The sequence below is a fragment of the Oncorhynchus nerka genome, linkage group LG13, assembly GCF_034236695.1.
Source record: "Oncorhynchus nerka isolate Pitt River linkage group LG13, Oner_Uvic_2.0, whole genome shotgun sequence".
Lineage (NCBI taxonomy): Eukaryota > Metazoa > Chordata > Actinopteri > Salmoniformes > Salmonidae > Oncorhynchus > Oncorhynchus nerka.
Genome location: NC_088408.1, coordinates 78,964,210 through 78,977,936, shown reverse-complemented (window position 1 = coordinate 78,977,936; position 13,727 = coordinate 78,964,210). Strand labels below are relative to the sequence as shown.

Genomic DNA, 13,727 nt, shown 5'->3' with positions numbered 1-13,727 from the left:
CAACTGTTTGGTTTTCCCACTGTTTGTTTTCTCACTGTTTGGTTTTCCCACTGTTTGGTTTTCCCACTGTTTGTTTTCCCAATGTTTAGTTTTCCCACTGTTTGTTTTGCCACTGTTTTGTTTTCTCACTGTTTGGTTTTCCCACTGTTTGGTTTTCCCACTGTTTGTTTTCCCACTGTTTTGTTTTCCCACTGTTTGTTTTCCCACTGTTTGGTTTTCCCACTGTTTGGTTTTCCCACTGTTTGTTTTCCCACTGTTTGTTTTCCCACTGTTTGGTTTTCCCACTGTTTGGTTTTCCCACTGTTTGTTTTCCCACTGTTTGGTTTTCCCACTGTTTGTTTTTCCCACTGTTTGTTTTCCCTACTGTTTGGTTTTCCCACTGTTGGGTTTTCCCACTGTTGGGTTTTCCCACTGTTTGTTTTCCCACTGTTTGGTTTTTCCACTGTTTGTTTTTCCCATTGTTTGTTTTCCCCCGGCTGGCGTTGAGAACACGACAGACAGCACAGGGAGGGAGAAACATATTAAGGGCTTGGGTATTCTGAAAGGATTTACTCCTGTTAAAAATGTAAATTGAATCAGGAAAACAAATGAGCTTTAGCGCAGGCTTGACAATAACCACAGAGGTGGTAGTGTGGGGATAACAGTAATGGTGGAACCATAGAAATATAATCATTCTATTCTATGGGCGGAACATCCAGCAGCAGGATGGATCTTCTGGAGTGACCCAGCTCCCCATGACACAGCACACATACATTAGTGTCTGTCTGTGGCCTGTGTGCATAACGCCCAGACATAAGTGCTCTGTCAATACAGGCCATCAGGCCCTGATAGAGAAAGCATTTCCAGTGAGCTGCGCTTCGCCAAACCAATCTGAGTAGGTACCGCAGTAAGGTTTACCAGGCTTAGAATCCTCCCCAGTGACGGTTGCTTTTTATACAGCCCTCTAATCTGCCTGTGTAGGCTACAGAAAGCCCCTGCAGCCCTCCCTGTGTTCTCGCTACTACATGTCCTGTCAGCCCCCAGCCAAGCTGAGCCCCTCCAGCTAGCTCAGCACTGCCCCCCTAGCCCAGCTCTGCCCAACCCAGTCCGTCACTCTCTCTCTCTCCCTCCCCACCCGCTCCACTCCTCCACTCAGACTCAACATCCTGCAAAGCTGATTAGCTGGTCAAAGGGTCAACCTCTATTCATTATTTAATGGTGAAAACCCACACTGTGCCGCCACAGCGCTGAGGTTAGCTATACATCACAATGACCTGGCCAGTGGAGAGCCGCCTGGTTCATTACACACTCTCATCTGCTGGTTCCCCCTGCCCCTGACCCACACCACCTCTTCTCCTCTCCCCTCTCTATATTTTCCTTTGTGTACGCAGGAGTTATATCTGACTCCATCCTATAATCCTGAAGGCTGTGTGTGTGGAGTATACCCAGCCAGCAGAGCTGAAGCCATAGCCCTGCTATTGACATGCAGCAAACAGCAGCCTTCAGGAACAAAGGGCACTCGGCACCTATTGAGTCAGGCAGAGCTGCAGTGCAGACAGGCCGCTTGATTAGCGATTCGACGCGGGGACCCTAGGCCGTGTAGCACATAATGAGAGCTTAGAGAGCAACTATGCGCTCTAAGGAGGAGGGGGGGGGGTGTATTCATCCTTCAGCCCTGCAAGGAATGGATTCTCAACAATGGTACTGAGAATTCAGGATATGAAAAATACAAAAGATACTGAGAGCTATTCTGAATTCCACATTGTTTGTGTTATATGGTGTTTATATATTAACAGGTAAGGATAAACAAGGCTAAATCCTCCACAGGAGAAGCTAAAGGGTTTATCCATTTGTTTATTTGTTTACCCTCGCATCAATTAAGCAAAATACTCTCTGACATCCTTGATGAGTTCATCCCTACATCCAATTACAGTGGCGTCCACCTCTGTGACTCTAGCAGTAGTAGCCTAAGACTTGTCCCACCTTTGACCGTGGCCACAATGAGAGTTAAAAGGTGAGTCAATCGTGTGTGGTGTTGGAAATTGTGTTTTTTCCTTCTGCTCACACTCCTCCTTCCTTTGTTCCGCTCGCCTAATCCAGTATGTGTGGGCCGGTAAGTTTAATGGAAACAATTTATTAAGTCCAGCTTAAAATGCCATCTGCTGTTCATAAGCCTCCCAAAGCCGCTAAGCTTCTGGTTTCGCCTGGAGCTCGCTGTGTTCACGCTTACTGTAATGTGTTGTTTAAAATGAGCACAACAGGTCAAAATTAATCAGGATTACAAGGGCACAAATCCACTTCAGAAATGGGTTTTCACCAGTCTTTCTCCCCCACATATCCCAAGATGCCCCAGGTTTGCCTCAAGGACTAAAATAGGTTCGTCAAGACACTCACCGGAAAACCCCGGGAGACACAACAGAGCCAAAATTGACTCCCAGGCACAGAGAGAGCGAGGGAGAGAAAGTGAGAGAGTGAGAGAGAAAGTGAGAGTGAGAGAGTGGGAGTGCTATCCTCTCAGACATTTCCTCTAACTAGGGTCTCGTGTTTCCAGTCTCTGGTAGGTAGGTGGTAAGTCACTCCTTTTCAAAAGGAGCTCTGCTTGAGTTTCATAAGAACCCACAAAGTATGTTTATCCTTTCTTGGTGGCAGGACCCATACGTGCTCAGCTGCTACATTTAGCTTTTTATTTGCCTTCCAAGAACTGAAAAAAGTCAACTCTGAACTGCAACCAGATCTCTTTCAAAAAATGCAACGTCCCAAAGCTCCGCAGAAGACTTTAAGACTTCACACAGTTTCTCCTTGAACACACCAACCTACAGGAAATCAATAATTCTCAGGAAGTTCACAACGAAGCTAAAGAGAAACAACTCTGATAGTTAGGTAACATCCGTCCTGTATACAGTGGAGGCTGCTGATCAGAGGACGGCTCATTATAATGGCTGGAACGGAGTGAATGGAATCTAACACATGGAAACTATATGTTTGATGTATTTGATACCATTCCACTCATTCAGCTCCAGCCATTACCAGGAGCCGTCCTCCCCAATTAAGGTGCCACCAACCTGTGTGACGGGCAAGCAATGCCGAACCATGCATAAGAGCACCAGCAGTTCTGGACGACTGTGTGATCACGCTCTCCGTAGCCAATGTAAGACCTTTAAACAGGTTAACATTCACAAGGCCGCATAGCCAGAAGGATTACCAGGACACATACTCAGAGCATGCACTGACCAGCTGGCAAGTGTATTCACGGGCATTTTCAAACTCTCCCTCACCCAGTCTGTAATACCTACATGTTTCATGCAGACCACCATTGTCCCAAAAACGCTAAGGTAAACTGTCTAAATGACTATTGCACCATAGCACTCACATCTGTAGCCATGAAGTGCTTTGAAAAGCTGGTCATGGCTCACATCAACACCCTCATCCCAGACACCCTGGACCCACTCCCAACAGATCCACAGATGAAATCATCTCTATTGCACTCCACATTGCCCTTTCCCATCTGGACAAAAGGAACACCTACGTGAGAATACTGTTCATTGACTACAACTACACTACAACCATAGTGCCCTGCAAGCTCATCATTAAGCTAAGGACACGGGGACTAAACAACTCCCAGGACCAAATACAACGCTGAGACAGCCTATACGGAGGAGGTCAGAGGACCTGGCAGTATGGTGCCAGGACAACAACCTCTCCCTCAACGTCAGCGAGACAAATGAGCTGATTGTGGACTACAGGAAATGGAGGGACGAGCACGCCCCCATTCACATCAGCGGGGCTGTAGTGGAGCGGGTTGAGTTCCTCTGTCTCCACATCACTAATGGTCTATCATGGTCCAAACACACCAACGTGAAGAGGGCACAACAACACATATTCTTCTTCAGGAGACTGAAAAGATTTGGCACGAGCCCTCAAATCCTCAAAAATGTATACAGCTGCACCATTAACCTTTTGGCTAAAAAACGTACCAATTTGAAACGGCCTATTTCTCAGCCACAGAAACTAGAATATGCATATCATTGTCAGATTAGGATAGAAAACACTCTAAAGTTTCCAAAACTGTAAAAATATTGTCTGTGAGTATAACAGAACTGATATTGCAGGTGAAAGCCTGAGGAAAATCCAATCAGGAAGTGCCTCTTATTTTGAAACCTCTGTGTTCCTATGCATGCCTATCCTCCATTTAAAGGGATATCAACCAGATTCCTTTTTCTTTGGCTTCCCTAAGGTGTCAACAGTCTTTAGACATAGTTTCAGGCTTTTATTTTGAAAAGTGAGCGTGAAGGATCACATTGTGTTAGTGGATAGGTGGGGGCTCTCAGAGTGAGTTTTGCGCAACTGAGTAAAGCGCCCATTGTTTCTCCCGCTGTTATTGAAAAAGGTACACACTCGGTTGATATATTATGGAATATATATTTTAAAAACAACTTGAGGATGGATTATAAAACCGTTTGACATGTTTCTGTGGACATTATGGACATGATTTGGAATATACGTCTGCGTTGTCGTGACCGCTCTTTCCTGTGGATTTCTGAACATAACGCGACAAACAAACATCGGTATTATGGGTATAAAAATAATCTTTATGGAACAAAAGGAACATTTGTTGTGTAACTGGGAGACTCGTGAGTGAAAACATCCGAAGATCACACACACACACACACACACACTGACGCCACAGCGACACACTTTCACACTCTTCACATACGCTGCTGCTTCTCTGTTTATCGTCTATCCTGACTGCCTAGTCACTTTGACCCCTACCTACATTTACATATTACCTAAATTACCTCAACTACCTCGTACCACTGCACATTGACTCAGTATCGGTACTCCTTGTATATAGCCTCGTTATTGTTATTTTATTGTTTTACTAATTCCTTTTTCCCTTTTGCAAATTGTTCTTACTTTTTAATTCTGCATTGTTGGGAAAGGGCTTGTAAAGTAAGCATTTCACAGTAAAGTCTACACCTGTTGTGTTCGAAGTATGTGGCAAATTACATTTGATTTGATTACTATGTTGGACTGTCCAGTCTTCTAATAGTCCTAAAGCATTCCATCTATTTGGTGATAATACCTCTCCTCTAATGACTAATACAAGGGAAGAAGTAAACATGCTCTGTCACGGGTGTTGTCGGAAGGATGAGACCAAGGCGCAGCGTTCTTTGAGTTCCACATCATTTATTAACGAAGTGAAACTTTAGAAAAGACAAAACAATAAAAAATACAACGACCGAACAGCTTCGTTGTGCAAACTACCTGCACCCAAACAAAGAACAAGATCCCACACAGGAGGAGGGAAAGGGCTGCCTAATATTATTATTTTTTTTTAACCTTTATTTATGGCAAGTCAGTTAAGAACAAATTCTTATTTTCAATGACGGCCTAGGAACAGTGGGTTAACTGCCTGTTCAGGGGCAGGACGACAGATTTGTACCTTGTCAGCTCGGGGATTTGAACTTTCGGTTAGTAGTCCAACACTCTAACCACTAAGCTACCCTGCCGCCCCAATCAGAGACAACGATAGACAGCTGCCTCTGATTGGGAACCACACTCGGCCAGAAAAGAAGAAATAAAGAACAAAGAACGCCCACCCAAATCACACCCTGACCAACCAAAATAGAGACACAAAAAGGCTCTCTAAGGTCAGGGCGTGACATGCTCATTAGCACTTTCAGTGCTATACCAACTGTGTGTGTGTGTGTGTGTCTAAGTCTGTGTGTGTGTGTAAGTGCATCCAGTCTCTGGGAGCCAATAGCTGTGCAGTCCCAATGATCAGAGGCTGAGTGGAGAGAGGGTGTAGATTGGTCTAGAGATAGACTGGTAATAGACTGGTAATGGGTCACATAGATATTCTGTATGGTGAACTAGAGGACAACAGTCCTCAGGCTGCTCTGCATTCTATACACAGGCCTGGCTAACCCATCCACACACTTATACTCACTCACACACACGTATGAACCACACACTCAGAATACCTAAAACTAGGATATGTTACAGTACAAAACAACAACGTGTAATGGTAGCAACTAGCATGATAATAACTTCTCACTCATCACTTAATCGGATGGTCCAGACAGAACCATCCCCCTGGCTTTTCCATTTCATCCTAATCCGGTGCCCTTCTTGTTGCTGGTGTCTGACTCTCTCACACACTCTCTCACTCTCATTCACTCACACACTCACACACTCACTCACTCACACACTCACTCACACACTCACTCACACACTCACATACTCACACACATTGGTGTTGATCCCAGCTGTGACAAACAAGCTCTGATGGGATTGCTCGGATCTATCTGTAATTGTCCAGTCCTAATCTCTGGGCCAGCCTGATGTGCATGGGACATGGGATGGGACTCACATTAGCAGGATTTTACCAAGACTCGCTGCCCACTGACACAGCTAGGCCCTTTCCCGTTTGGATGGGGAAAAGAGTCAACATGTGGTGTGTGTGTGTGTGTGTGTGTGTGTGTGTGTGTGTGTGTGTATATACAGTATATATATTGTTATGACTGTCCTGATCAGGTCAGGTTACAGGAGACCACAACCCTACAGAGTATCTCTCAACCCCAACAGAGGAGGAGAGTTCTAGGGGTCTGAAGATGTGGAGGTTTTATGACCCCTCACGCCCCTGGTAAATCTCAGGCCACAGACAAATTCATTTTGTCCTGTTACTATGGAGAACCAGCCTCGGAACATTAAACATTAAATAAAGGGACTTTGGAACAATGGTTTCTGTCAGCCACAATGGTGGTCATGACGTTAGATGGAATATGAAAATGTATGTCATTTTTGTTTTGTTATTAAAGGTTAATAGATGACGTTATCACGAAAACATTGTAACGTCAACAGTTTACCTAGTATATGTTTGATGTTTATACATTGTACGTTGTATGGAAAATGTCCAAATCAAAGAGAATGTTTTGGTAAAGACTAAAATTGGATTTGAGTAAATAACTTGGTACGCACATAGAATTGCCCTAAAGGCGGTTACGCCCACTTCTGACACGAGGGTATAAAACCTGTGCGTTAAGAATTTACAGATAAGACTAAGTGACCCAAGCTGCAGCCGAGGTCTAAAAAGTCAACGAACCCAAAAAGCAACACAAGTTTGAAGACAAAGAAATCTTTTTCTACCCAAGCTACGGATGAGTAGCTGTGTCTAAGCGGGTGAATTCAAGTCGAACCACCTAGCCTCCACTCCCCCTCGAATCGGGGAATCTACACTGTTTCATTCCTACGCTGTGAGCTCTGAGCTACAGAGCTGTCTGTCCTCAGAAGAGCCCTTCCAGAGCAAAGGGCGAGGGAACAGACTCCTAAGCCAAAAGGACACTGACATCGTGAGGACGATCAGAGAGGTGCGCCGGAGAAGTGCGTCATTGAGCATCCTGAACGTTCCACGCGGAGAATCCACAGAGACCTTCCCCACGTAATTACATCATTATATTCTGACCCATAAGAGCGGCAAATTGGGGCAAGGCTAGGGTTAGAATAAGCATAGCTGACAAATTCACCCAAATGTATATTTCTCTCGTGTACTTTCTCTTTTTCTCTCTCTTTTAAATCCCCATTTGGGTAACACGCGCCATAGTGTGTTCTAATCAATAGCCTGGAATGTGTTTTTGTGTATGTATATCTTTTATCATCATTGTAGCTTTCTAGTAAATAAATACTCAACTAAGATTGGTGTGGTACGAACTCATTGGTGGGACCCGGGTCCGAAATCATTGGTGAGACCCGGGTCCGAACTCATTGGTGAGACCCGGGTCCGTGCAGATTCACGGATTATGCGACGTTCAGAACGAGACTGTAGAGGAAACTGATTAATTAGCGGCTGTTGTAAAATCGATATTCTGATATTCTTTGAGTTAATTTGGGAAATAGAAACTCAATAAAACAAATTTTCCCATGGTTCCCCAGGTTAATGAGTTAATAATTGCTTGATTCAGTTAATCACGCAATTAGAAACCTTTTTTCATTTGATGAGCAACAGTCGTCACATTAACTAATACCACGTCACGACAATATATATATATATATATATATACTTGTATATGTGTATACATATACATATATATGTGTATATATATATGTGTGTGTGTGTGTGTGTGTGTGTGTGTGTGTGTGTGTGTGTGTGTGAAACAACACCTAGGCTTACAACAACAATCTTCAAAGACAACAGTGGAGACACTCTAGGGTAAATAAATAGGCCTAGACACGTAATGTATCCTGGTTGTTATAAAAATGATGAGCTCATCACTGTAATGTCTGGAGTGGTCCTTCTGAGTCTTTCTGTACGGTTTGTGTTCAGGCATAACACAGGCTGGGTCCTACTCTATCCAAGGCAAGCTAGCCTCTCTCTCTCCTCCAGAAAATTGCCCCATTTTACAGAAATAGCTGTCATGCTGCATCTGTTAATGGGTCTGGTTCCTGCCCTGGGGGGACATGACATGAGCTACATGCTGCTATCCTTCATCAGCCAGGGGACTGCCCTAACCTCTCTGGCCTCCTACCATCCCATTCTTCACCCCCACCTCCCCTCCACATGTCTCCCCATTCAGCCTGAGAAGAGGTGCAGCACTCCCCCCGCCTACCCTCCTCCCCCTCGCCCACTCCCTCCCAGAGGACCTGTGTTTATCTTGACTGAGAAGCTCAGTGCCCTCCCCCCTCCTCTGTCCTGTCGGCCATTACTGCCAAGCCTGCTGTCAGAAGTCTTGTATAGCCTGGGGGAACGTTCCCATTTGTGGATTGGAAGCATGTGGCAAAGAGCCTGTAAATCCACTCTAATGAGCTTGAATATTGGTGTGGGAAGGGGAGATACGTAGGCCTTTGGTTGGGTGTCCCAATACAGTTCCACATCCAGGCAAGAAAATATGCAAATATAGCTGTTCTGGTTTGTCCTCAATCAATTCAGAATCAGAAAACATAAATGGTATGTAATAAACTGTCTTAGTATTCATTGACGTGTCACCTACAGGGATGATGGTGGACTACACAGGGGAGAATGGTTTGTTTTGCCCATCCAAATGTAGTGTGAATATAGTAACCAACATCTTACCTTCGGGTGTAGTGGGGGTGAAGAGTTTCTCGGATCCTACATCAGATACCTGTAAGACAAGAGGAAGGAGAAACATTAATAGTCTGGTAAGATGGATGACCTCTGTGGAAGACATTGGTAGTTTCCATACATGGGACACCTAGAGAACGTGACAAACTGCATTGCACTCATGGCACTATATAGGAAGGGATTGGATCCTTCAAAAACATCAGTAAAAATGTTAATGTTTGCAGACAAACTCGTTATATTGAATTGGATCCACCTAGGTGGCTAACAGACATATTTCCAATGATCTACTGTAACCTATGTATATGAACACAAGTCTCAGGCCCAATACAGCTACTGTACCCTACATCACTCATGCACATCCAACACAGTGACTCCTTGACTTGAGTTTAATCTGCCTTGTTGAGAAGCAGCCCGTTCTCTGCACCTTACTGACTTCCTTATTCTTACCACATCCCTCTCTCTGAGCAGAGCTGAGCTCTCTGTCCAGACAGAGACAAGGTAACATTAGGGGGCACTGTTGTGCCACCTGAAAGCCAGCCAGCCCAGTAACACTCACAGCACAGGAGGTTGTCAGAGAGGAGAGGACAGCAAAGGAGAGGAGAGGACAGCAAAGGTGAGGAGAGGACAGCAAAGGAAAGGAGAGGAGAGGAGAGGAGAAAGGAGAAAGAAAAGAGAGGGGAACAAGGAGAAAGAGAGAGGTGAGAGAGAGGAGAGGAGAAAGAGAGGAGCAGAGAGAGAGGAGGGGAGAGGAGAAAGAGGGGAGGAGAAAGAGAGGAAAAAGAGGAGCGGAGAAAGAGAGGGGTTGGGAAAGAGAGGAGCAGAGAAAGAGAGGAGAGGAGAAAGTGAGGAGTGGAGAAAGAGAGGAGCCGAGAAAGAGAGGAGCGGAGAAAGAGAGGAGCAGGGAAAGAGAGGAGTGGAGAAAGAGAGGAACAGAGAAAGAGAGGAGCAGAGAAAGAGAGGAGCAGAGAAAAAGAGGAAAGGAGAGGAGAAAGAGAGGAGAGGAGAAAGAGAGGAGCGGAGAAAGAGAGGAGCGGAGAAAGAGAGGAGCAGAGAAAGAGAGGAGAGGAGAAAGAGAGGAGCAGAGAAAGAGAGGAGCAGAGAAAGAGAGGATCGGAGAAAGAGAGGAGTGGAGAAAGAGAGGAGAGGAGAAAGACAGAGTGGAGAAAGAGAGGAGCAGAGAAAGAGAGGAGCAGAGAAAGAGATGAGCAGAGAAAGAGAGGAGAGGCGAAAGAGAGGAGAAAGAGAAAGAGAGGAGAGGAGAAAGAGAGGAGAGGAGAAAGAGAGGAGTGGAGAAAGAGGGGAGAGGAGAAAGAGAGGAGAGGAGAAAGAGAGGAGAGGAGAAAGAGAGGAGTGGAGAAAGAGGGGAGAGGAGAAAGAGAGGAGCAGAGAAAGAGAGGAAAGGAGAAAGCGAGGAGCAGAGAAAGAGAGGAGCAGAGGAAGAGAGTAGAGGAGAAAGAGAGGAGAGGAGAAAGAGAGGAGCGGAGAAAGAGAGGAGCGGAGAAAGAGAGGAGCGGAGAAAGAGAGGAGCAGAGAAAGAGAGGAAAGGAGAAAGAGAGGAGTAGAGAAAGAGAGTAGAGGAGAAAGAGAGGAGTAGAGAAAGACATGAGCAGAGAAAGAGAGGAGAGGAGAAAGAGAGGAGAAAGAGAAAGAGAGGAGAGTAGAAAGAGAGGAGCGGAGAAAGAGAGGAGCGGAGAAAGAGAGGAGCAGAGAAAGAGAGGTGAGGAGAAAGAGAGGAGAGGAGAAAGAGAGGAGATGAGAAAGAGACGAGTGGAGAAAGAGAGGAGCAGAGAAAGAGAGTAGAGGAGAAAGAGAGGAGTAGAGAAAGACATGAGCAGAAAGAGAGGAGCGGAGAAAGAGAGGAGAGGAGAAAGAGGAGCGGAGAAAGAGAGGATCAGAGAAAGAGATGAGCAGAGAAAGAGATGAGAGAAGAAAGAGAGGAGAAAGAGAAAGAGAGGAGAGGAGAAAGAGAGGAGAAAGAGAGGAGCAGAGAAAGAGATGAGCAGAGAAAGAGAGGAGAGGAGAAACAGAGGAGAAAGAGAAAGAGAGGAGAGGAGAAAGAGAGGAGAGGAGAAAGAGAGGAGTGGAGAAAGAGAGGAGTGGAGAAAGAGAGGAGAGGAGAAAGAGAGGAGATAAGAAAGAGAGGAGCAGAGAAAGAGAGGAGAGGAGAAAGAGAGGAGCAGAGAAAGAGAGGAGAGGAGAAAGAGAGGAGCAGAGGAAGAGAGTAGAGGAGAAAGAGAGGAGCGGAGAAAGAGAGGAGCAGAGAAAGAGATGAGAGAAGAAAGAGAGGAGAAAGAGAAAGAGAGGAGAAAGAGAGGAGAGGAGAAAGAGAGGAGAAAGAGAGGAGCAGAGAAAGAGATGAGCAGAGAAAGAGAGGAGAGGAGAAACAGAGGAGAAAGAGAAAGAGAGGAGAGAAGAAAGAGAGGAGAGGAGAAAGAAAGGAGAAAGAGATGAGTGGAGAAAGAGAGGAGAGGAGAAAGAGAGGAGATAAGAAAGAGAGGAGCAGAGAAAGAGAGGAGAGGAGAAAGAGAGGAGCAGAGAAAGAGAGGAGAGGAGAAAGAGAGGAGCAGAGGAAGAGAGTAGAGGAGAAAGAGAGGAGCGGAGAAAGAGAGGAGCAGAGAAAGAGAAGAGAGGAGAAAGAGAGGAGCAGAGAAAGAGAGGAGAGGAGAAAGAGAGGAGCAGAGAAAGAGAGGAGAGGAGAAAGAGAGGAGCGGAGAAAGAGAGGAGCAGAGAAAGAGAGGAGAGGAGAAAGAGAGGAAAGGAGAGGAGAAAGAGAGGAAAGGAGAGGAGAAAGAGAGGAACAGAGAGGAGAAAGAGAGGAACAGAGAGGAGAAAGAGAGGAAAGGAGAGGAGAAAGAGAGGAGTGGAGAAAGAGAGGAGAGGAGAAAGAGAGGAGTGGAGAAAGAGAGGAGAGGAGAAAGAGAGGAGCGGAGAAAGAGAGGAGCAGAGAAAGAGAGGAGCGGAGAAAGAGAGGAGCTGAGAAAGAGAGGAAAGGAGAGGAGAACGAGAGGAACAGAGAGGAGAAAGAGAGGAAAGGAGAGGAGAAAGAGAGGAACGGAGAGGAGAAAGAGAAGGGGGTAGTACCGTATGGTGGCTCAGCCTCTGCAGGATCTGAGCAGGAGCAGAGAATGTATAAAGACCATACACACAACACGACACAATGACAGCCACACCAAGCTAATGCTACTCAATGTAAAGCATAACTTAAAAATCTAAAAAATATATATATATTTGAAGCCACACTATAATAATGTGATCATAAAATATATTTTATTTACATTTTCATATAGAATCATTACGTCTTCAAAACATGATTTTATAAGAAAATGTTAATGAAATATTTGTTTTATCCAACTCTGCATTAATCACTATTATCATTTAAATCCTTATAATTGTTCAGTTGAGAAAAGCTGTTTAAGGTCGAGTCCCTCCTGAGAGTAGGGCAAATTTGACACTGTGAGTAAGGGCCAGAGACAAAGTGAAAACAGAAACAGGCATCTGACTATGAAGTGACAGCAAGAGACTTGTAGACTAAACACGGGTAGCTTTTTCCTCCCTGGTCAGTTGTATGTGTAGATTCTGGCAAACCTCTACAGAAAGAGAAAACACCTTCTTGTTTGAACAAAAATACACATTGCACTGGCCGGCGAGACACAAAACTTTTAAACACAGCTCTGGAGTCGTAAACCGACCAGAGACAACCTGCTAATGTGAGAGAAGGTGACAAAAGTATGCATTTAATAGATCATTTTAAAGATGCACTATGCAGAAATCTCTCTGCCATTTCTTGGCTGCCAAAATTCTAATAGTTTGCCTAATTTCACTTTATGTGACAAAACAAGCAGTCTTTGTGTAGAGAATCATTGTACCATCTAAACCGATGTGAAATAACCAAAAACATTGTATTTTCAGCTGTTTGAAGTAAAAGATGCAAAAACAAAACTTAAGAACGGGAAGCATAGAAAAAGAGCACATAGAACAGACATGCGTTCAACGAGAATGAAAGATCTAACTCATATTTCTATGTGTATTTGGCTGGGTCGCCAAAAAGTTACATATTGGAGCTTTAACACTGAACATCTTCCTCATCCTATGATGTAAGTCTATATACACTTGGTGTAAATCACCATTTCCCCTCCTCGCCTCTTCCTCCCTGCTGGGACAGTTAAAACTGACCATATGCTAAAGCCATTGAGTCCCAGTGTCCTTAACTGCCATCATTGTAGTTTACACTGCACAAAGGGAAAATACACTAAACAAAAATATAAACGCAACATGTAAAGTGTTGGTCCCATGTTTCATGAGCTGAAATAAAAGATCCCAGAAATGTTCCGTATGCACAAAAAAGCTCATTTCTCTCAAATGTTGTGCACAAATTTGTTTACATACCTGTTAGTGAGCATTTCTCCTTTGCCAAAATAATCCATCCACCTGATAGGTGTGGCATATCAAGAAGCTGATTAAACAGCATGCTCATTACATAGGTGCACCTTGTTCTGGGGACAATAAAAAGCAACTCTAAAATGTGCAGTTTGTCACAACAAAATGCCATAGATGTCTCAAATTTTGAGGGAGCGTGCAATTGGCATGCTGTTGCCAAATAATTTATTGTTAATTTCTCTACCATAAATTGCCTCCAACGTCGTTTTAGAGAATTTGGCAGTACATCCAA

General features: G+C 44.6%; 1 protein-coding gene across 1 annotated transcript in view; it reads right to left on the bottom strand.

The window, feature by feature from the left end:
* The window catches only part of LOC115140217 (autism susceptibility gene 2 protein-like), a 504,463-nt gene that overhangs the window by 47,017 nt on the left and 443,719 nt on the right, over positions 1-13,727 (bottom strand). Inside the window, 1 exon segment of the mRNA XM_029678423.2 lies at positions 9,050-9,098. Within this exon segment, the coding sequence (XP_029534283.2) occupies positions 9,050-9,098 (49 nt within the window).